The sequence below is a fragment of the Urocitellus parryii genome, chromosome 5 (genome assembly GCF_045843805.1).
Source record: "Urocitellus parryii isolate mUroPar1 chromosome 5, mUroPar1.hap1, whole genome shotgun sequence".
Lineage (NCBI taxonomy): Eukaryota > Metazoa > Chordata > Mammalia > Rodentia > Sciuridae > Urocitellus > Urocitellus parryii.
Genome location: NC_135535.1, coordinates 3607933 through 3629231, shown reverse-complemented (window position 1 = coordinate 3629231; position 21299 = coordinate 3607933). Strand labels below are relative to the sequence as shown.

At 63.8% G+C, this 21299-nt stretch overlaps 1 protein-coding gene across 1 annotated transcript in view; it reads right to left on the bottom strand.

Annotated features, from left to right (window-relative positions):
- Celsr1 (cadherin EGF LAG seven-pass G-type receptor 1) overlaps positions 1-21299 on the bottom strand; it is a 114646-nt gene that overhangs the window by 43740 nt on the left and 49607 nt on the right. Inside the window, exons 3-5 of the mRNA XM_026394321.2 lie at positions 10638-10860; positions 8388-8503; positions 6685-6773 (exon numbers count right to left, since the gene is read on the bottom strand). Coding sequence (XP_026250106.2) covers positions 6685-6773; positions 8388-8503; positions 10638-10860 — 428 coding nt within the window. The remainder of the gene's footprint in view (positions 1-6684; positions 6774-8387; positions 8504-10637; positions 10861-21299) is intronic.

Here is a 21299-nt window from a genome sequence, read left to right as displayed (position 1 = left end):
TCCGCGGGCTTTGATTACCTGCTGTGCTGGGCTTCAAGGGAGGCATTGAGCATTCAGAGCCTGAGATGAAGGATAAGCCCTTTCAGAACCACCCTGTGATCCCCCAGGACTGGTGGAATGTCACCGTATGGAAATGTCGATACCTGATCTTTATGGAATCACCGCCTGGCCCGGGAGAGGGGCCTGCACCAGTGGGAAGCCCACCGCTGTGGTGGCTGAACCCAGGGGGCATCCCACACGCTCCCATGAGACACCTTGCGCCCCCTCTGTTGGCCCAGACAGGGTGGCTGAGACGAAAAGCCCGCACCCGGGAGGGTCTCACGAAGCTCAATGAACTTCACAGACCTTTAGTTCTTTGTACCTCGCACGGTTTTAACCTGATGGCCTAAAGAAGCCAAAAACTTGAGGCTGAAATGGCTCCCACACGCGTGACCCGATGTCTCCTGCCCATTCGCAACTCAGGGGCACGTGTCTGCCCACCACAGCCCTGGGACTCGGGCTCCTGCCAACAAGCCCATCACTCAGACCTGGAGGGCAGCGTGGCCACGTGATCAGACTCTGACCTGAGCAGGGGTGACACCCAGGAGCCCCGGCAAGCACCAGTCCACCTTGGCAGCCCCGCGGACAGCCTGGACAGCCTGCCAGAGGACAGGACCCCGACAGCCACCTCTGACACCCTGGGCACAGGAGCGAGGCTGTTCTAGAAGAGCTGAACTAGACAGACAGGAGGAACCAGGGGCCACGCGACTCTATCCAGTGGATGGATAACTATCAGTGGTGAAGACGCCACACCGTGGCAGGGACCGTGGCCCAGCAGAGGCCATCTGACGGATGCTCTGAACAGGCTCGTGTTCTTGGAGAGGACATGGATACCTTCAGAAAAACAATACGCACACACCAGCGTGTGTTCCTGTACCCTTTAAAAGTTCTCTCTGTTCCGTGATGTGGGCTCACTTACGCACACACAACTGTCAAACTAACCATTCCCTTCCCTCCACCCGATCCCACCACGGGGTGGGGCCAAGCCCAGAGGACACGCTGATGTCAAGGACGTCCCCTCCTGCAGCATCCCCTGCCTGCCCTGAGAAAGGTACCCGTGCTCCCTCCTTATCACCGCGTCACTCTAAGGACACTAAGGAAGCCCGAGGGTGGCTGGGCCTTTGTCATGCGCCTGAGCCTCTGGAGATGTGCCCACGTCTGGTGCTCAGCTGTGCCCTCCTTCCCACTGCTCAGTAGTGTTCCACGACCCGGGTGTGGACCAACCTGCTGTTTAGCCATTTAGCCACTCGAAGCCACCTGTCCCCAGTTGGAGCCCTTATGAATCCAGACCCTCTAAACACGCATGCAGGGGCATCTACGTGAACATGGGTCGATGTCGGGAGGGACACTGGTCTGGAGTGGGTTTTTGGTACCAGGTATTGAAACCAGGGCTACTCTGAGCCATACTCCAGACCCTCCTTTTTAAATATTTTTTTTCACGATACCTTGACTCTACTTATTTTTATGTGGTGGACCCCAGTGCCTCACACGTGCTAGGCAAGCGCTCTACCACTGAGCCCCAGCCCCAGCCCCTCCCCATCCCTTCTTATTTTTTATTTTGAGATGGGTCTCACTGAGTTGCTTAGGGCCTCACTCAGTTGCTGAGGCTGCCCTTGAACTTGCCATCCTCCTGCGTCCGCCTCCTGAGCAGCTGGGATTACAGATGTGCACCACCGCACCCAGCAGGTGGCAGGATTTTAATGCCAGAAGAGTGCCTGGCGTGTGGCAGGCCCTCCAGGAATGTCTGATGAAGCAAGGAAGACGCAAGTGGAGGGGAGGGAACAGGTGCAGGGGGTCACCGGGGAGGCCACACGGCTCTTAGGCCACACGGTGGCGCTTCTACAGGGCCCGGGAAGACTGCTCCAGGCGCCAGGGGCCGGGGTCAGAGTGGCAGTCCTTGGAACTTGGGGTCTCCCATGCAGGATAAACAAGGCAGATAAGCAAAGGGTGCACACTCCAGCCAGGGTGAGCAATTCCTAAGGACACCGCATCTAGGGGTCACCCTGCAGTCATGAAAACCTGGAGCCTGGAGATCCTTTGCTCAATCAGAAGCCGAGATCCCAGAGCAGAGGGGAGCAGCACATCCTATCCATGGCCACGTGTCCCCATGAACACACTCAGACTGCACCAAAGACCGCCCCATGCCATCTTGGAATTGCCTGGGCCCAGAGAGGCCAGGCTGGGCAAGGGGGCCACGCACCCTACAGACAGCAGGCCTCCCTAGCTCACGTGGCCACCAGGGGAACCACGGCCACTACAGTGATGGCCCCCAGGCAGGGCCTCTGAATGCCTCTGGCCCTTGAAGACAACCTGCACCAGAACGTCCAGGCTGCTTTCAGCCTCGACCATCCCGTCCTGTCTCCTGAGCCTCCTACTGCTGATTCACCCCTCCAGCCTAGGGCTTCTCCAGCACAGCAAATGTCCCTCAGAGGATATTTGGCAATGACTGGGAACATTCTGGTTTCCACTGTAACTGGTGGCTAGCAGCTAGTGGCCAGGGATACCACCCAATGCAGGCCCTTCCAGAAGAAGAATCATCCAACCCCAAATACCAATAGGGCGAGGTGGAGAAACCTGCTCGGCCTGTGCCCCTCCTCCTAAATCCCTCCATCATGCAAGCCCCCAAAGATCCGGCCCTGCCTTACAGCCCACTCACTGCCCACACCCGCCCCACCACACCCCAGGCCCCAGGGGCCGCCTGCCCAAGTGTCCGAGACAGGCACACATCCCTCCCCAGCTTGTCCACGCTTCTCGTCAGCCAGAAGTGGTCCTGGGAAAGCCAGGCAGGCACATCTGGCCCTGGAGGCCACTCCATGGTGCCTGGCCAAGGCGGGCAGGGGCTGTCCCTTCCCCAGGAGCCTATTGATAGCTTGTGCCCCAGCCCCATGCTGGAGCCAGGCAAGGGGTGTCAACGTAATTCCACAGACGGCCACCAGAGGTCCTCAGTGAGGAACAACTGCCCAGTGATGGTGGGAAGGGGCCGTCCAGTCCGGGAGGGGAAGAGACGCCCACCAGAGCTCTTTGCACAGGGCAACCTCTGCTCCCAGGACACACACCCAGGTGTGTGTTGCTGAGGGGTGACGCCAGAGCAGCACTGAGAAGAAGCCAGATGGCAGACTTGAGTTTCCAGTGTGAAGAAATAATTTCAAATGCTCTTCAGCCAGTGTTTACAGGTGGCTGAAATTCTCAACCGTCTTTCACAAAAGACCCAGGGAAAATGTTTGTGGGCCAAGAGGCAGAGGTCTCCCGGAACAAGGTCCCGACTTTGCCAGGGAGGGTTCCCTGGCCTCTGGCTTCCGGAGGGCCTCAGCCAATGGGAGCCCAGGAGGAGGCTAGAGGGATGGAGGGCGCCAGAGGTCCCCCCGCTGCATCCCTCACTGATGAGGGTCACAGCCCTTCTGGATTGGCTTCAGGTCACAACCCTCTCCTTCCAGGCACCTGCCCACTGGGCTTGTTCCTCCAGAACTGAGGGTCATCACACCTCTGCTGCCCCTGCCACCGGCCCTGGGTCCACACCGCCCCTGGCTCATACCCACACCCTGCCCGTCCCTTTGTAAATAAACCCTGCTGGGGTCATCCTGTCCGCGTGTTCCATCGTTTCCCAAGGGAACCCTGACCTGTAAGCCATTTCCCAAGGGAACCCTGACCTGTAAGCCAGCCTGGAGGTTCTGAGCCCCCCACCAGCCCACACAGGGAGGGTCCCTGAAGCTGCCTGGGCAGGAGGTGGGCGGCCTCGGAGCAGGAGGGAGCTCCTGCCCCCAGCACGTCCAGGACGGAGCCCACCACAGCAGACGCCAGTCAGGCGGAAGTGTGCTGGGAGGGCGGTCAGCAAGAGGGCAGGGAGGGCACCGGACGCCCCATGCTCAGCGTTCCTCCCACTGGAGGGCTGGAGGCCCACGCTCCTAAACCCAGTTTCTTAACAACCCAGAAGGAACCCAGCTGCGGCAACAGCACAGGCCGAGGCTCTCAGGAAGGAAGGCCCCTGGCAGCCTGCGGCCCCTCGGCGCTGCCAGCGCATGGGGAAGGGGCTGCAGGGGCTGCCCTCTGCTGCTGCTCTGCTGCAAGCCCACGTAGTCAGACTCTGGGAACCCTGGGCTTTGTCCTGCACCAGTGACCAGGGGACAGGAGCCTGGCACTGATGATGATGTGAAGCCAGCAGGGAAAGCCACCTCCCTGCAGGTGGTCTTCAGGTCCCCCTGCCCAGTGTCCCTAGCACATCCTGACACGGGGCCGGCAGCCCTCCCTCCCTCCCTCCCTCCCTGGGAACTGCCACAGCCTGACAGTCCTGCCCCCCCCGGGCGCTCCAAGGACATCTCTGCACCTGGACAGGTAAGAGCCGCCTGGCCCCCCACAATGGTGCTCTAGGTCCCCGTGAGTTTCCCGCTGTGGGGCCCAGCCGAGCCACACGCTGGAGCCTAACAGCAACGTGAGGCTGTTAGGTGTCCTCCCCAGAGCAGCCTCAAGCAAGAGAGGGACAGCGGGGCCAGGGCTGTGCTGGGAGCCACTGACCAGCTGACGGACCAGCCCTGCCAGGAAGGTGTGGCCGGGAACCCAGCCCCCGCTGACCTTCCTGCCTGGCCAGGCCCCTCTTCCCCAGGGACTCCCTCCAGGGGCCTCTGCGAGGTGCGCTCACTCCGCTGAGCTGCCTGGGAGGGCAGGCGGGGGCTGACGCGCCTGGTGTTAGAACAGGCCAAGAGGCGAACTAGCACCTGAGCAGAGGGCCCAGGCCTACTCAACCGCTGGACACGACACTGCTGTGGTCATTATCAGGCGTGTCCGTCAATGCCCGGGGGGAACCGAGGCTGACTCGGCCTCCCCCACTCACCCCGCCCACAGACAGCCTGCGGCCTGGAGGATTCTGGAACAGGCAGGAGGGAAAGTGCCCGTGGGTGGCGTCTGCTGTGGTCCTGATGGTGCAGCTCGGGGCCCACCATGCCTTCTGCCCCCCCACCCCACGAGCCTGTGCCCGCTGGAAGCCGACCCTGGCAGCTCTGCCCACGGGAAGACCAAGGCTCCGGGGGGCACGTCCAGGTGGCCCAGCAGATACTCTTGAAACGTGTCAGCCCTGGGGCCAGGGGCCAGCAAGGGGCGTGTGCAAAACCAGGACAGAAGCCAGGTCATATGTGGGTGGGAAAACCACAGACCCCGGTCTTCGCCCCGGCCAGGTGTGCCTGCCCCCGGGGGTTCTGCACCTGCTCCTGGGCTCCCTGGTCTGCTGCACCTAGCAACGCCGTCTAGATGACCTGGACAGGAAGCAGGAGCCCGGTCTGCCTGGGCTGCCTGCCGGAGCAGACCCAGGCCTGGCGTCAGGCAGAACAGTCGCTGAGCTCAGGGGACACTCAGTGGGGACATGGGGACCCACCCCTCCTCCAGGGGGTTCCAGTGTCCTGCGACAGGGAGCCGTCTGTCACCTGTGTGCCCAGGGGGTGGCTGTCCTTCAGGCTCCACAAGGAGAGAAAAGGGCCACGGGACGGATCTTCTCCTGGTGGGGGGAGCAGGACCCACCCGTTCCTGCGGGGGTCCTGGGGACCCTGCAGAAAGGTAGGAGCTGGCTCTTCAGAGCAGCTGAGATGGGAAGGAGAACCTGGGGTTGGCCACTGGGGAAGGCGCATCGTGGGTGAAGATACCATCGAAGAAAAGCCCAGACCAGGTTTTCCACCGCAGCCCGGGGAAGGGGCTGGGGAGGAGCACAGGGCGACGCCATCCCTGCCTCCCTAAGGCCACACGACCCCTGCACGCAAGCAGGCAACTGTTACGCAGTTGTGACTGTCCCAGTCATGACAAGACTCCAGCCCCTGACACAGGACACCGAGGCCAGATGGACGCCACAGGCACTCACCTCCCCTGCCCAGCCCACCCGGCTCCTCCGCAGGTGACTGTGGCCTGCCAGGCACCGGGCCCCACTGGTGGGAGGGCAGCAGGAGCTCCGGGGCCTGCAGCAGCCAGACCACAGACACCGCCCCCTGCCCTCCTCCAGGTCCCCGGCACACAGCAGCCCAGGTGCCAGCAGCCTGTCCCCTCGGCCCTCCTCATCACAGAGGAGGCTGCGGAGCCTGCACTGCAGCACCACAGCCAGGGACAGTAGGAGACCTGTGGCCACCACGCAGGTGACCACCTCTTGGAACCTGTCTGGGGTCACTGGAACATGATGGGATGTCCAGGGGGCAGCCCTGGGAGGCAGAGGGACAGCCATGACCATCAGGGGAAGAAAGAGCGAGAGGCGGGGGACAAGGTCGGCACAGTGCTCTCAGGCCACTGGCGGGAGGTGACACCATCCAGGGAGGAGAAATTAAAAACCACCCCACCCCCGCTGTGGCCTCTCAGGAGGGAGGCGCCTCTGACCCGGACACCCCCCTCTGCAGTGCCCAGGAATTGGCCGAGGCTGGGGCTGCGTCCCCGCCGGCTGGGAATTTCAACAGCAGGGGCTGCAGCTGCGGCTCGGTCCCGCCCCCGTGCCATGTGCTTCCGGGTCCCTGTCCTGCCTCCTGCTGCCCAGCACGGGGAGGGGCGCTCCCCAGACCCTCAGTGGCTTCCCGACCCCACCTGCTTTAGATTTCAGAGAACGACCATCCTAGACAGGAACGTCCTCGACAGGAACGTCACCCGGCCCAGTGGCAGCCCGGCCGCGGAGGCTGCGGGTCCTACCTTGTTGTAGTACTTCACCTGCACCGAGTGCCACTGCCCGTCACTCACGCCTCCAGGGACCTGCGGCGCCACTGTGGTGGTGGTCTCACCTGCACCAGGGGACGACCGGAGAGAAGGCAGGTGAGCAGGGCCTCGCGGGGACCTCGGGGGCTTCCAGGCTGCTGGACAGACGCACTGCTCCCTCCGCCCGCCAAGGGGGCTCCACCCCAACCTCGAAGGGCACGGGGCGGGGGCAGGGGACGGCCCTCCCAGGCCCACTTCCCCAGGGGCCTGCTCCCGTGTTTCTTTTCTGATCACAGAAGCACCCTCCCTCATCTCTTCGTTCAGGGAAAGGGCACGCAGTCCACGGGAGGCCCGAGTCGGCACCACGGCCTGCCCCGCGGTCAGCACAGGGCCTGGCCCTCCTCTGTGAGTTGTGCCACGGCAGTGGCCAGCACCGAGGACACACGGCTGTCTCCTCCTCTGTCACTTAGTGACAACTGCCAGCGCCTTCCCAGCCACAGGACACCTCCTGAGGTCCTGAGTATGTCCCCTTCACTCCTGGGTCCTGGGCCACTGAGGCCATCGCTCTCCCAGGAGACCGGCCTCGGGAGGTGGTGCCGGCACTGCACCTTTGGAACCGTGGAGGGTCCCGGTGAGGTGCTGGCTGAGGGCAGCTGGAGGAAGGGACGTCACTTGCACAAAGGGCAAGGAGGGCGATGTCAGGCCCCCAGCAGGGACTGCCTTCCCAGGGACCACAGGACATTCTGGAGAGGGGGCAGGTCTGCAGAGCAGCGACTCCCCCCTCGGAGCCCGCAGAGGTGGCCACGTCCCCGACAGCCGGCTGGTGTCATGGGTGTCCCTACTCGTTATCCACGTGAAATCAGGTCCCGGCCTCCAACTCTACACGTGGGAGTCGGACCAGGGCTCCGGGGCGCAGCACCTCTGGGCTGTCCTGGGGAGCCACCAGGGGCACAGCGCACCCTAACATCACCTGCCGAGTTCAGGACCTCACTCTCCCCCAAGGCCACGTGTGGATGCTTGGTCCAGCCACTGCGATACTAGGAGGTGGTGGAACCTTCCGGAGGGTGCCTCGCGGGTGGAGGCCAGGACACTGGGCCGTGCCTTCGCGGTCCCCTGCCCTTTGCTTCCTGTCTGCCAGGAGATGAGGGTCTCCCCTGCCAGGTGCCCCTGCCATGAGGTAGAGAACCACCACAGGCCCAGAAGCAATGGATCCAACCAACTAGGAACCTCTCCTCTTCATAAGCTATTTATCTCAGGTCTGGTGTCACAGCGACGGAAAGCAGACTAAGACATCACCTGTGCCAGGAAAACAGACCAGAATGGCCAGGGGCCGCTAGACTGTTTAGCTGAATAGCCCCCTACCAGCAGGACACTCCTTTGATGTCTTTGTCAACTTTTGGTCTGCAGGGCTGGGTCAGCTGGGTGGTGAAGTCCTGCCTGGCACCTGGGCTCAGCCCCTGCAGCACACACCACCACACTCTGCTGCAGACGCAGCCCACGCCTCTGAATGACCCCCATCTGGGAAGCGGGAGCGGCCCCCCCTAGTGCCGGCACCGCGAGTGACACTGTGACCAGCAGCTGTGCCCTCGGGATTTCTTCTGTCAGCTGGGCCCCTGGACACAGAATCAGGTCCGTGGGGTGAGCAGCCTGGGGGCGCCGCGGGACGAGGGGCGCCAACAGCGCCTGGGGCCAGAGCCTACCTGCTGAGAAGGTGAGCTGCACCTGCCCGTCCACGATCTCCAGGGCGATGAAGTCGTGCCTCTCATTGAAGCGGCCGTTGTACAGCAGCAGGGCGTCCCTGTCCTGGGTGGCAAACCTGCGGGACAGTGGGCCACGTCACGTGACAAAGGTCCCGGGGCCATCGGGCCACTGGGGAGGGGCAGGGCTGGCCCAGGAGGGCAAGCCCAGGGCCATGGCTCAGGGGGGACCCTGGTGCCGCAGCTGACGGCCTGCAGAACGTGAGCCCGTCACAGTCCCCCCGTGGGCTAGAGGGGTGGCACGTGGCCAAGACTCCAGCCATACACATTTTGGACACAGAACATACCACACCACGTGTCTTCTACAACTGGAAAGAGACCCCCAAGTCCCCAAGCCCCTGCACACACAGGGACACTGGAGCCGAAGGAACACCTCAGGCCTCCTCTGAGCCCCTGTCACCTCTCCCTAATATAGGTTACAGGTTGAGAGGACCCCAGGGCCCTTGCATCTGCTGCTCCCTCTGCCCGTTACAATCCTCCCTGGCTTTGCAGGTGGCTCAGGGGTTGATCCATGGCACCTTCCCTCACCAGCTTCAGCTCAGTCTCACCTCCACTCTAACAGTCCATCACTTTCTTTTGTTCATCTCTGAAATCACTCTATTTATTTATTTGCTTGTTGATAAGAAAGCAAGACCCTGTGATCTTGCAGGGTGTGCCATCCGCCCTGCAGAGGAGGGACTGTGATTCTCCTCTCTGCCACATCCTGGTGCCCCCTGGTCCACACGGTGCTGTGGAGAACACACTGAATCCCGAATGGAGAAGGTGGGACTGGACCAAGGGACGCGGGGACACGGCAGACCTGTCGTGGCTGTGAGCATCCACCACACAGACCAGTCACCCGAGCAGGGCCATCCCCTCGGAAGCCCCTCCTGCCTGGGGTCCTGGGGTAGCTGACCACCAGACCTGGCCCCGAGCCCTCCCTCGGCCTGGGTTGTGCCGTCCGTCCTGCGTGGGAGCCTGCACCAGCCTCGCACACCGGCTTCAGTCTCTCCCTGAGTGGACACAGCCCCGTCCACGCGGGCTCAGGGCGGCTGTCGGAACGAGGACCGGCACGGCAGGGACAAGGCCCACAGCACGCTGGACACGGGGCCTGGGAGTGAGCGGGTACCACGTGGCGTGGCGGCTGTGGGTGCACCTGGTTCTCCGCAGGCTTCACGGTGCCGGCCTGGGGCTGGCACACGGCCGGCAAAGGGCCCTGCCACGCTGGACGCGGGCAGAAGGGGCCCGGACCTGGAGGGGGTGGGGGACAATGCGGGCAGAAGCAGAAACCCCGGGAAACAGACCCCGAGGCCGCGGGGCCCCGAGAGGACAGGACAGAGTCAGGGAGGGGCTGCTGGGAGCGGCCTCGGGGCCCGGCACTGGCAGAGGCCACCTGAAACCAAGGCCACACCTGCCCGCTCAGTGGGGCCTGGCTGGGTACGAGAGGGGCCTGGTGCCAGCCCCAGGACCACAGTCCCCATGTGGGACGGGCCTGGGACGGGCCTGGGGGGCTTTCATGCATTCACGCCTGAAGTCACTCAGGCCAAGGGTCCATGAATGATCCTCCGTGACAGTCTAGAAAAGCTAAGCGTGATGGCTACTGGACGTCACCCTGCCTGGGGACACTCAGCTAAACACTGCTGCCTTTCACTTGCTCTGTCAGGAGCCAGAAGACTTCCTGTGTCAGCCTCCCGCACCTCCCTGGCCCCCACGGCCACCCTCTGGCACCGGGGCCGGTCACCTCTGAGGTCGGCCTCCAGTGGGGTGCCCTCCTGCAGCTCAGGGTGCCAGTCGGCATGAGGGCTGCTGGCCACACCCGGGTGGCAGGTGGCCCCGACTATGGGTCCACACACTGCCCCAAACTCACTCCAGTCACAGTGCACAGCACTTTCCAGAGACAGGGCTCCTCTGACGTGGGGTGCTGGCGGGAGCCCTGTTTGAGTCACCCGCATGGGGGCCCTCGCAGAGTGGTGGGGCCCTCATTTGGAGGCTGTCTGTGGGGACGGCCTTCTGGGCAGAGGGCAGGGATGGGCAGAGGCAGGGCCGCCCACCAGGCCCAGGCAGCGCCTCGTGAGCCCACCTTGCCAGGCACAGAGGAGGCACACGGGGGCCCGTCCTCAGGCAGCTCTGGCTGCACGGCTCACCCCCCCCACCAGGTGGGACCCCGAGACACCTGCTCAGGGAAGGCCAGGAGCCCGGGTGCAGGGCACTCACGCGAGGGCGATGGTGAAGTGGAAACGCTGGCGCAGGCCGCGGAAGGTGACGAAGGACCTCGGCGGGAAGCTCCTGGCGCTGACCTCGCAGTAGGGCCGCTGGTACTCACCCGGGGGGCACACGCAGTGGAAGCCGCCGATGAGCAGGTTCACGCAGGTGCCCCCATTTTTGCACACGCCGTTGGCACAGCGGCCGGAGCGGGCATTTACCTGGCAGTGGTCCCCTGGGGACGAGAGGCAGAGGCGAGAGGTTACCGGAGGCCGAGGGACAGCAACGGGCCTCAGAGGGCCCACAGAGCAGCCAATCAGGGAAAGACCAGCTGGAGCAGAGGAGGGCCCCCGGGGCAAGCGCCCGGTGCCCAGCACCCAGTGCCCAGCGCCCAGTGCCCAGCGCCCAGCGCCCAGGCCGTGGGGCAGCTGCTGCCAGGGGCTTGGTCCTGCTCAGTGGCCTCCTGGTCCAGCGGCAGCCCCCAGCTCCCAAGTGGCTGAGGACAGGTGGGGAGCCTGGGGTTCTCTAAATGCACCTGGAGGTCTTCCCTGAGGGTCAGGAAGGAGGCCTGCTGGGCCCTGGGGAGCGCGGGTGGTGGACAGGCAGCATGGGACCCAGGCACTCGTGGGCTGAGCTCAACGCCCCACTGTCCAGACACAGGGGCTCCCAGCCCTCCCCACCCCTGCACCTGGGCAGTGCTGACCACATCTGTGCCTTGCCCAGGACTCGGGGACGTGCCATAAGCTCCAGGCCCGGGGCCCCTTCTCAGGGGCTTCCTGATGCCTGTCCTCCCTGCTGGCCCTCAGACCCCTCGCCCAGACCAGCCAACACCAGGTTCCAACCTGGCGATGACATCTGTCTGTCCCACCAGCTCATGGCCTCCCTGCAGGTGGGCACCACCCCACAGCCTAATGCCCCTGCTTCAGGATGGTTCCAGGGGCTTTTCCAGAGAGCCTGGGGGTGCCTACAGCTGACCACCTATCTCCTGAAGGCCCCAGCCAGGAGGGCCCCGGGCTCGCTCACCCTCAGCACGGTGGTGTCCGGACCAATAGCCATGTGGGCCAGCGGCCTGGGAGGTGCTCCGTCCCCTGTGGGGTGATGACCCCAGTGCACCTGCCTCCTTCACCTCTGCCAGGGAGGAACGTTGACCAGAGACCCTTCACATAACAGGAGAACCACCCAGCAGCCTCTCCCCGGGTCACTGATTTTAAAGTGAATGCATTTTTTAAAACAGTGTCCCGTTCACCTACTAAAGAGTGGAGCACAGGAACCGGGCACACGGCGTGTGCAGCAGCTTCTAATGCATACCGCCAGGGAAAAGCCAGAGCCCCCGGCCCAGCACAGGCGGCTGGAGCTGACCCCCAAGGGCTGCCTGGTACTGGTGGCATCAGAACTCCAGCCACCTGTTCCCACCGGTGGCCACGAAGGCGGATTACGGTTACTTGTGGACGGCACAACACTTTTATTCTATCGTTTAGGTGATGCTGAGGGTTGAACCCGGGGCCTCACGCACGAGACAAGTGGTCTACCACTGAGCCCCAGCCCCAGCCTGAGGTTTCCTCAGTGGCAAAATCTTTTCCTTTCCCACCTCCTTGTACATAAGCCTTCGTGTTCCGAGTCTCTAGACAAAACCCCCAGCTGTGCTGAGTCACAGGGTAGTTTGATGACATTTTGGTAGACATTTCCAAACTGCCCTCTGCATGAGCTCACATGCCCACCCACAGGAAGGGGGCCTTGTGAGAGGTGATCAGGTCACTGGTACCACCCAGAAGGGCCAAGGGCTGTGGGAGTGGGTGGCTATCAAGCCAGCAGGGATTCCCCAGCTACTCTCTTACTGTGTGGCTGCTCACACCTGGTTCACGTGACGTCATCTGCCATATTATGACATGGCCAGATTTTCATCCGAAGCCAAACCTATGGGGCCACCCAACCTTGGACTTTCAGGCCCCAGAACTGTGCTAAATAAACCTATTTTCTTTTTAAAGTACCCAGTCTCAGGTAATTTATTATAGCAATACAAAAGGGACTGAGTCAGATGTCTCAGTCTGCTAGGGCTGGGCCACTTGAACAACAGACCTGACTTCTCTCAGTCTGAAGGCTGGAAGTCCAAGATCAAGGTGATGGCCAGCTGGGTCCTTGGTGGGCTCTCTGCCTGGCTTGTCCTCACATGGCGGAGAGGGAAGGAGGGAGAGAGGGTGCACCCTAGCTCTGTCTCTCCTGACACAGACACTGACCCTGTCCTGTGACCCCATCCTGAGACCCCACTTAACCCCTAATCAATCCTCACAAGTGGAGCAGAGCCAGGACGTGGGGAGCTGGGTGGGAGGCCATTCACCCCCAGCAGACACCGCGAGGCTGCGGGGACCCCAAGAGCTGCCCGAGGAGGGCAGGGAACTCACGTCAGTTCTGTGAGCAGACCCAGAAGCTGTGAGGCAGAGTCCTGTGGGACCGCCACGCCCCCAAGGTCAAGGCCGGGCTGTGCCAACAGCTCTCAGATGCCCTCAGCCCTCAACGCCACCCACCCAAGGGGGCAGTGCCACCGTGACAACCCCCCAGCAGCTGCTCAGGGTACACACGGGGGCCACAGGCCCAGCGCAGGCCAGCGGTGAGGGCCGACCCCGTCAGCCGACCTCTGCTCCGCCCAGCACAGCCTGCCCCTCACCCAAGACCTCGGGTCCCCGGAGGCCACGCTCCGCCTGATGCGTCCCCACCACGGAGTCAGGAGTCTCCCCCACCCAAGGGAAGGCCTCGGGGCGTCAAGAGTGGAAGGAGCCATCTGAGATGGTGACAGTCACAGGGACGAGCCACCTTCCCACAGCTCTCTTCCCATGTCCCCTCCATGAGCAGGGGAACCCCGACGCGCACAGCCGCTCTGAACCCTCCTCACACCAGGAGGCCCCCCGCGGGGCACCCACCTGTGACCCCGGGGCCCGGGAGGCCGAGGGGGCTCTGGGCAACTCAGGGAGACCCCGTCTCAAAAACAAAAGGGTGGGGATGGCTCCGCGGTGCAGCACCCGGCTTCCAGCCCCCGCCCAGAAAAACACCAGCCTGGGGGGCGGGGGGCTGCTGACCTGCTGAACACCCGACCAAGCAGGGGCCACCGCGAGGGCCCCAGGGCCGCGGGCTCCAGGTCAGGCCCAGGCCCAGGCCAGTGGGTGCTTTCTCCCCAGCAGCAGGCAGGGCCCAGCCCGGGTCAGGAGCAGAGACCGGCCACCTGCAGGGCTGAGGGGAGGGAGGCAGCCCCGGCCAGCCTCGGGGCCTCACCTGGGCTCCGGCCCCTGACCCTCTCATCTCTACCCCCCTGATAACGGGGACCCCGGGGGACTGTGCAGGCTCGCACTCGCACACGGGCCCTGTGCACACACGCACACCCGTGGTGACACACTCACCCTGCCACACCCACGCACACCCACATGCATGCCCACCACACACAACCACACACTCCCGACACTGTCACACAGGCACCTGCCATGCACACCCGCGCACACCCGTGCACACCCACTCCCCACAGGCACACTCGGCCTTTTCCAGGGCTTCAGCTGCACCCCTCCCTCAGACACTTCAGATTCTCTTAGAAACGCGGGCGTCTGGGAGGGTCTGCTCTGCAGCATTCCGGGCGGCACTTTCTGGAGAACAAACTGCCGCAGGAGGACAGGCAGACCGAGTGCTGGCCAAGGCCTGAGGACACGCTGCCCACAGCGCTGGCCGGCCAGGTCCAGAGCCCTCAGGATCCAGGCCCAGACCCTCGACCTCCCAGGCCTGCCCAGTCTCTGATCCCAGTGCGGGGACCTCCCCACCGAAGCCCAGGGTCTCTCCATACACAGGGGAAGGCAGGCAGCCAGGGGACACAGCTGTCCCTCACGCCGTAAGGACTGGCTGGGACTTGCTGCTTCTAGGCCGGGTCTCCCCAGCAACGGGGCCACAAGCCCTTAGGCTGCCCTTGTGGGACACTTGAGCCCCTTACACCCTCTGATGTCCAACAGAAAGGCCACAGTGAGCCCCAGAGGGAGCACTCCTGTCCCCAGGTAGGTGGCCATCCCAGTCCCACGAGGAGGGTGGCCCAGCTCCAGGATCCAGCGTTTGTTTCTTTGGCTTTACAGAGAGCGCCACCATTGCCACCTGGCTGTGTGACACACGGCCACACACCCAACACCACAGTCACCACCGTCATGTTCTGGAGCTGGAATCCGGGGCCAGCTGTGGACGGGGCCGGGCCTCGCAGGAGGCTCCAGGGAGGATTCTTCTGGCTCTCCCAGCCTCAGGGTGGGGCTCCGGGTTCCTTGGCTTGTGGCCGCATCACTCCAGTTTCTGCTCCAAGAGCACGGCCACCTTCCCTGGTGGAGTCCCCTCCCCGTCCTGACAAAGGCACTGGCCATGAGATTTGGGGTCCAGACTAAGCTCTGGGGACCTCATCTCGGGTCTAAGCTCCTCCCATCTGGAAAGATGCTCCTTCCAGAAGAGGCCACGCTCCAAACGAGAGTGGACCTGGGTCTCAGCGGCCAACAGGGGGGCCTGAGACACTGCTGGGTCCTTCCCCGAGGACTCACTAGCGAGGCTGGTCCCAGGCTGTGGTTCCCACCAGCCAGGAAGAGGCAGAGCCTGGGCTCCCCAGCCAGCAGCCTGATCACCCCAACTCCCTCTCTCCTTGGGTCCCCAGGCTCCCCAAGCCCAGGCCTTCCCTCCCCAACCTGGTTCTCCTCGGGGCCCCCATCTGGGGTGAGGCACGGAGTCACAGCCACACGCCTGACCCCTGCCCCTGGTCCCCCACAATGCTCACCTGCCAACTCCTCACCCCTACCCACATTGCCACCTTCAAGCCGCACCCCTTGCCCACAGCGCCCCTTGCCCACGGAGCCCCCCTCACAGGCCCTGCACCCCGCCACCTTACAAATCTGCCTGCTCTGCACAGGACCCGGGAGACACCCTCTCAAGCTGCCGGGCTCTGTGTGTTGGTCCCAGTGGCTTAGAACCACCCTCACTGGAGACCCCACCCACCCCGGGGGCTGGCCATCAAGAACAGGCCCAGCCCCTCTGCACCAGCCTCCCCCACCAGCCTCCCTGCCTCCCTCCGCCAGGCCCAGGGGATCCACCGGTGAGCACAGGTGGCCTGCAGCCCCCGGAGCCGTCCCTCGTCATCAGTGATGGGAACCCAATGGTGCTCACCTGCAGTCCTCCCCCCGGTTCTGCATGTGGCTTCCCAGGGACTGGAGGTCACCCTGTGTCCCCTCCCCACCCCTGTCCTCATCTGGGGCCTGTCCCCTTGGTGAGCAGGTGCTGGTGCCAGGACACAGAGCCCAGGCTGCTCCTTCTCTGTCCCAGCTCACGTGACTGTCTCCCCTGGCTCTGTGGAGGCAGCTGCCGTGTCTGTTCAGCACACAGTGGGCACCTGGTGTGTGCAGGGTGCTGGACGGGTGCCCACAGGGAGGCAGTGGCTGAGGGGAGCCGGATCCACAGCCCGGGGAGTGCTTGTGGGATGAGGTCAGGAGACACCAGCCCCTCCCCAGTTCAAGGCATGGATGACTGACGCTTGCTCATGAGCCACGGAATCAGGAAGCCACGTGACTCAGGTACGGGAACCCAACAACACAGGAAGCAGGCTGGCATGCAGGGGACGACGGCACCCACAGGCCGGCCTCATGACAGGCAGTTCCCTGAGTGTCAGGCTTGAGAGGAGCCGGGCCAGCCTCATCTCTGGCACAATGCAGGTCCCCTGGTCTGCTCCAGTGTCCACTCCAGTGTCCATGTACAAGGACACTCCAACAGCAGCCACCACAGCTGGCCTGTGTCACCCGTGCAGTCACCTGCCAACACTTCTCCCTGCGCACACCCCGCCCCGAGCAGCAGAGCACTTCACCCCGGGCCTTGGGGACCCTGATCCATAGCACATGCGAGTCCCCATGGCCACCTTCAAACTGCCAACCTGATGGCGCTGGGCGCGGAGCTGAGGAGAGAGGTGTCGTGACGGCAGCCGGTCACCCCCGTACGGAAACCATGGTGACGGACCAGGCTTCTCAGCCTCTGCCTGTGGGTGAGATGCCACTTTCCTATTTTAGCACTTCTCATTCAAAATGAGACCTGGCGTCCCCCGCCCCGGCCTTCTGGTGGAGTCCAACGCGGCCGAGTCATTCGCAACCCCCCTCCCACCACCTGCACCCCCATTACTGCTGCGCCCCTTGGCCCCCACCTCGGACCAGGCTCACCTGGGCACCTGATGACGGAGCTCAGTAGTGCCCGAGGGTGCCCGAAACCCCGCGTGCGGGAGTGACGCAGGTCTCGGCCCTGGGTTCCGGTGCCAAAGCAAAGCCCCAGAGAGAAGCTGGGAAGGGCCTGGAGGAAACCACTCTCCAGGGCAGTCGCCTCGGCTCAGGGGCCAGGGACCCAGCCCCAGGGCCCGGGCACCGTCACGGGCCCCTGTTTCACCCCAGGTCTGGGGTGAGTGGTGAGGGAGGGGACACCCTTCTGCCTGCCTAGCGACCCTGGCTGGCAGCGCCAGAGCCCCTGACCTTCCACCTGAGGAAAGCCGGGGCCTGGTCACGCCCCAGCTCCCCGGGGCTCCCCGGGGCTCCCCGGGGCTCGAGCAGGTGGTGCCTGCAACAGAGGAAGCCAGCTGCTGTGCCCGGTCAGATCTGTGGTGAGGGGCGACTGATGGCCTCGGCCTCCTTCTGGAGCAGGGGGCAAGGGAGCCAGGGCAGGGAGAGGACCCGGAGGGCCTGGACTAGGAGGTGCTGATGTGAGCCCGAGAGAACCACTTCAGGGCCCCAGGAGCGGGCAGAGAGGGTGCAGGGCCTGGGCCCCCCGAGGGGAGCCCGGCCGCCCTGGCCTCAGGACTGTGAGCAGGGCTGGACACACCGAGGAGGGAGCAGGTAAAGGTGTGCCAACTCAAGTTTTTAAGTAAATAAAAAGACAATTCCTTCCAGTCCAGGAAAGAGCTGAAGGCTTTGAACTAGAAAAACCAGAATTTCCAACGGCAGCCGGAGTAAAGCCTGGGCACAGGTGGAGAGGACCGGAGCCCGAGGTCGGGGCAGAATCATGGCTCAGGAAGGAAGGAGCAAAGAGCTCGTCGCCGATGGACGACGCGGGACCAGGTCACCAGACAGACACTCAAACCTGGAGGCAGCAGAGCCCGAGGGGGCCTCCTGTGTTAACCCAGGACATGGCGGAGCACTGGAGGCCGGAGCCCCACTGCCACAGGAAGCGAAGAGGACAGGGCTTGTGAAGTGTCCATCAGAATGACTGACACTGCCCACGCTGTCCACCCATGCTCCAGGCAGCACCATACTCATCCCTGCACCCACCTACCCACCTGTCCACCCACCCCTCACCCATGCATCTGTCATCCATCCACCGTCTCCTCACCCACCGGTCCACCCATCTATCCACCTAACCACTTCTTCATTCCCTCCTCCGTCCCCCGACCCCCTACCTGCTGGACTGTCCAGGGTGGACACTGCGCTACGAGAGACCATGAACGGATCTCGGCCCTGCTGAGCTCCCATGAGTTACAGACGTCAGATTTTCAGGAAAACTGAACACATGGGCTACGAGTCTTCTAGCAGATGGGAAAAGTGGAGAGGAATCGGGACGTGGCGTGGGCACTGAGGAGAGGGGATAGTCAGGACAGTGGGGCTGCAGGGCTCAGGGACCCGTCAAGGCCCACCAATATCAGCGGCCCGGCAAGCACAGCGGAGGCAGAATACGGGCCTGGGCTCCTGCCCACCCCAGGAGATCCCAACCCGCTGGGAAAGCACCTCCAGTCCCCCGACAGGGACACACTCACACGCTCCTGTGTGCACACGTGGGCAGCAGTTCCCGCTGCACGGCAGGCCGAGGCTGGCCCTGCTGCCCTGCCACACCACAGCCCACACCTGCGAGGCCTGCCCCCCACGAGGGCTGTGGCCAGGTTACACAGAGCAGTCATGGCCCGGTGGCCCACAGCCCGGACCGAGGCCAGACCAGCACAGTCCCTCAGCTACTGGGCGCTTGGTCCAGCAAGTGGGCCACAGAAGAGGAGCGGTGCCGCCTGCTCCACAGGCAGACTACGCAGAAGGGCAGGCAGGCAGGACGGGCAGGGCCATGTGCCCACAGCAGCCCGCCACTCAGGCGGATGGCCCTGCTGCTGGCTGCCACCAGGACTGCACTGGAGCTGAGAATGGCTCAGGCCACTCAGGTGGTCAGTGTCACCCCAGGGAACCTCCCTGTGGGGCAGGCCTCACCCTCTGGGGGCAGAGATGCAGGAACACAGCCTCCAAGAGGTCAGAGGCCACACAGCGCATGGCGAGGGGTGCACGGCACCCAGCCCTGCCTCAGCACCCACACCAGGCCCCACCCAGGAGCCAGGGGACACAGGTGGTAGATCACAGGGCCTCAGCTCCCCTCCACCAAACCCTGGAGCCCCGCTACAGGGACACAGGCATCCTGAACAGGCTCCGGCCAGGGTCTGGACATCAGCCTGAAGGCGGGGTCCTGGCCCTCTCACCTGCAGGCCACCCGTGGTGAAGGGGCACAGGCCCCAGAGGTCAGAGGCTGCCCTCTGCCTGGTCCTTGCCCTTGCCTGCCCCTGGGAGCCCCCAGCTGTGTGGGACTCTCTCACCTCCCAGAGCCTGAGGCTCCCTTTGGCTCCTCCCTGAAGCACCCTCTGCCAACGGGCCCTCCCCACCCAGCAGGGAGGCCAGGAGAGGCCAGGTGAGGGCCCAGCGCCTGCCCACCCCCACCACACGCCCCTGGAGGATGAGGCTGTGCGTGGCCAGGCGGGCCTCCTCCGATGACTTCACCTTCCTCTTTGAAGCAGATTCCCAGAACTTCAGACACACCCATTTTTAAAAATATAAATTCAGGCTGCATTCCAGAGCAGAGCCGCTTCCGCCCACTGACTCACAGGGGACACCTGGGGTGAGTGGGGCCTGCTGCCCCAGGACTAGGGATTCTAACTCCCCGGTGCTCGAGCAGAAGGTTCCAGAACAACCCTCCCAGCTGTTCCCTACCTGGTACCCCAGGGGACACCACCTCTCAGGAAGGGGCAATCTTCCCAACCTCCCTCCTCTGATGCCACTGTGCGGTGGCCACAGCCCAGGTGGCCCAAGGACACGGCCACAGCCTAACCCTGGAGTCTGGGTCCCCACCTTCAGGCCAAAGATGGGATTAAATTAGGGCCATGAGAAGCTGCGTCACCAGGGGCCTCTGTGAAGGCCCAGGGGACTTCAGATTTGAATGACAGCTGTCAGTCAGGGGCCACCAGAAAAAGACCAGTGGAAAGCAGTGGACAGAGACACAGAGATAAGAGAGACAGAGGCAGAGAGGGAGAGACAGAGTGAGGGAGAGACAGAAAGAAAGAGAGGAACAAAGAGTCAGAGACAGGAATGTCTGCGGCCACGTCTGGCTGGAGAGTCCGGCGCACAGGGCGGGTCAGGAGGTGACGCTGCAGTCCACGGAGGGAATTTCCGGGTGGCTGCCAGTGGGAGGGACGGGCACAGGACCAGCCCACGCTGGACAGCAAGCCAGGCAGCAGCCTGGGGGCCTGGACGGGCTGACCAGCCGCTATCAGGATGTCCAGACCCAGAACAGCAGCTCAGCACCCTGCGCCCTGCCCACCCGGTGCAGGAAGGAGCCAGCCCTTAGCCAGGGTGGCCAGCAGCCCTTAGACCCCAGGGTGGCCGGCAGCAAAGGCAGGGTCAGCTCCTAGTTATCTGTAGGAGCCAGAGAGCAGCCACCCGCCTCGTCACATGAGGGCGCTGGCCCAGATGGTCTTACCAGCTGTGCCCAGTGGACCTGTTGGAAACGGGGCAGGACAGAGGGCTTGTCCACACCAGGAGCGGGCCCAGGAGGGGTAACTGGCCAAAAGAGAGCTCTGACCCTGAGTCTTCCGGAGAAACAGCCAGGGCACCGGGCCCCTGCACTGCCCTGGGAAGAGGCCTTTGGATGTTCCCAGCCCATCAGCAAATATCCACTGAGTGCCGAGGGGACGCCAGGTCTGGCGGGAGTCAGTGGATCAGCAGACCGTGGACCCAGGAAGACGTCCCCGCCCTGATCCCAACAGATGGGAACAGGTGACGGGGCCTGAGAAGCGGAGGCCACCCTGGGTGACGGGGTGGGCTCAGGTTAGCAGGAGGACTGTGGGAGGGAGGGGGTCAGAGACACCAGGACAGAGGCCGGCGTGACCTGAGGAAGGGGCACAGGACCTCAGTGGTCTCTGGAAGAAAGGAAACAGACGTGCCCCAGAGGCTCCCGAAGAAGCAGCCCGGCGGGCACCTGGACTCCAGGACGTGCCCCTGGGGCCTGAGGGCATCACCTGTGCTGTCTGAAGCCACCCACCTGTGGAAACCTGTTCCGGCAGCATGGGGCAGTAGCGGGTGGAGACAGGCCACGTGGCAGCTGATCGGTGGCTCTCCAGACATCCTCAGACACCACCACCTGCGGCCAGGCAGGCCCGGCCAGGACCCCTGGGCAGCCGCCTCCCCCCACCGTGGTGCCGTCGGTAAACACTGGGGCCCCCCGTGGCTCCCCTGGCCAGGCTTCACTGCCCCTGCCCTGTGCTCTGGCCCCAGTAGCACAATCCCACACACTGCTGCAGGACCGGTCCTTACTGAGTCCTGCCCACACCCTCCTGCAGGCTGGCGTGGTGGCCCTGGGGACCCTCCTGCCCTAGGTGTAGGTCTCATAAGAGAGCAGAGCTCAGGA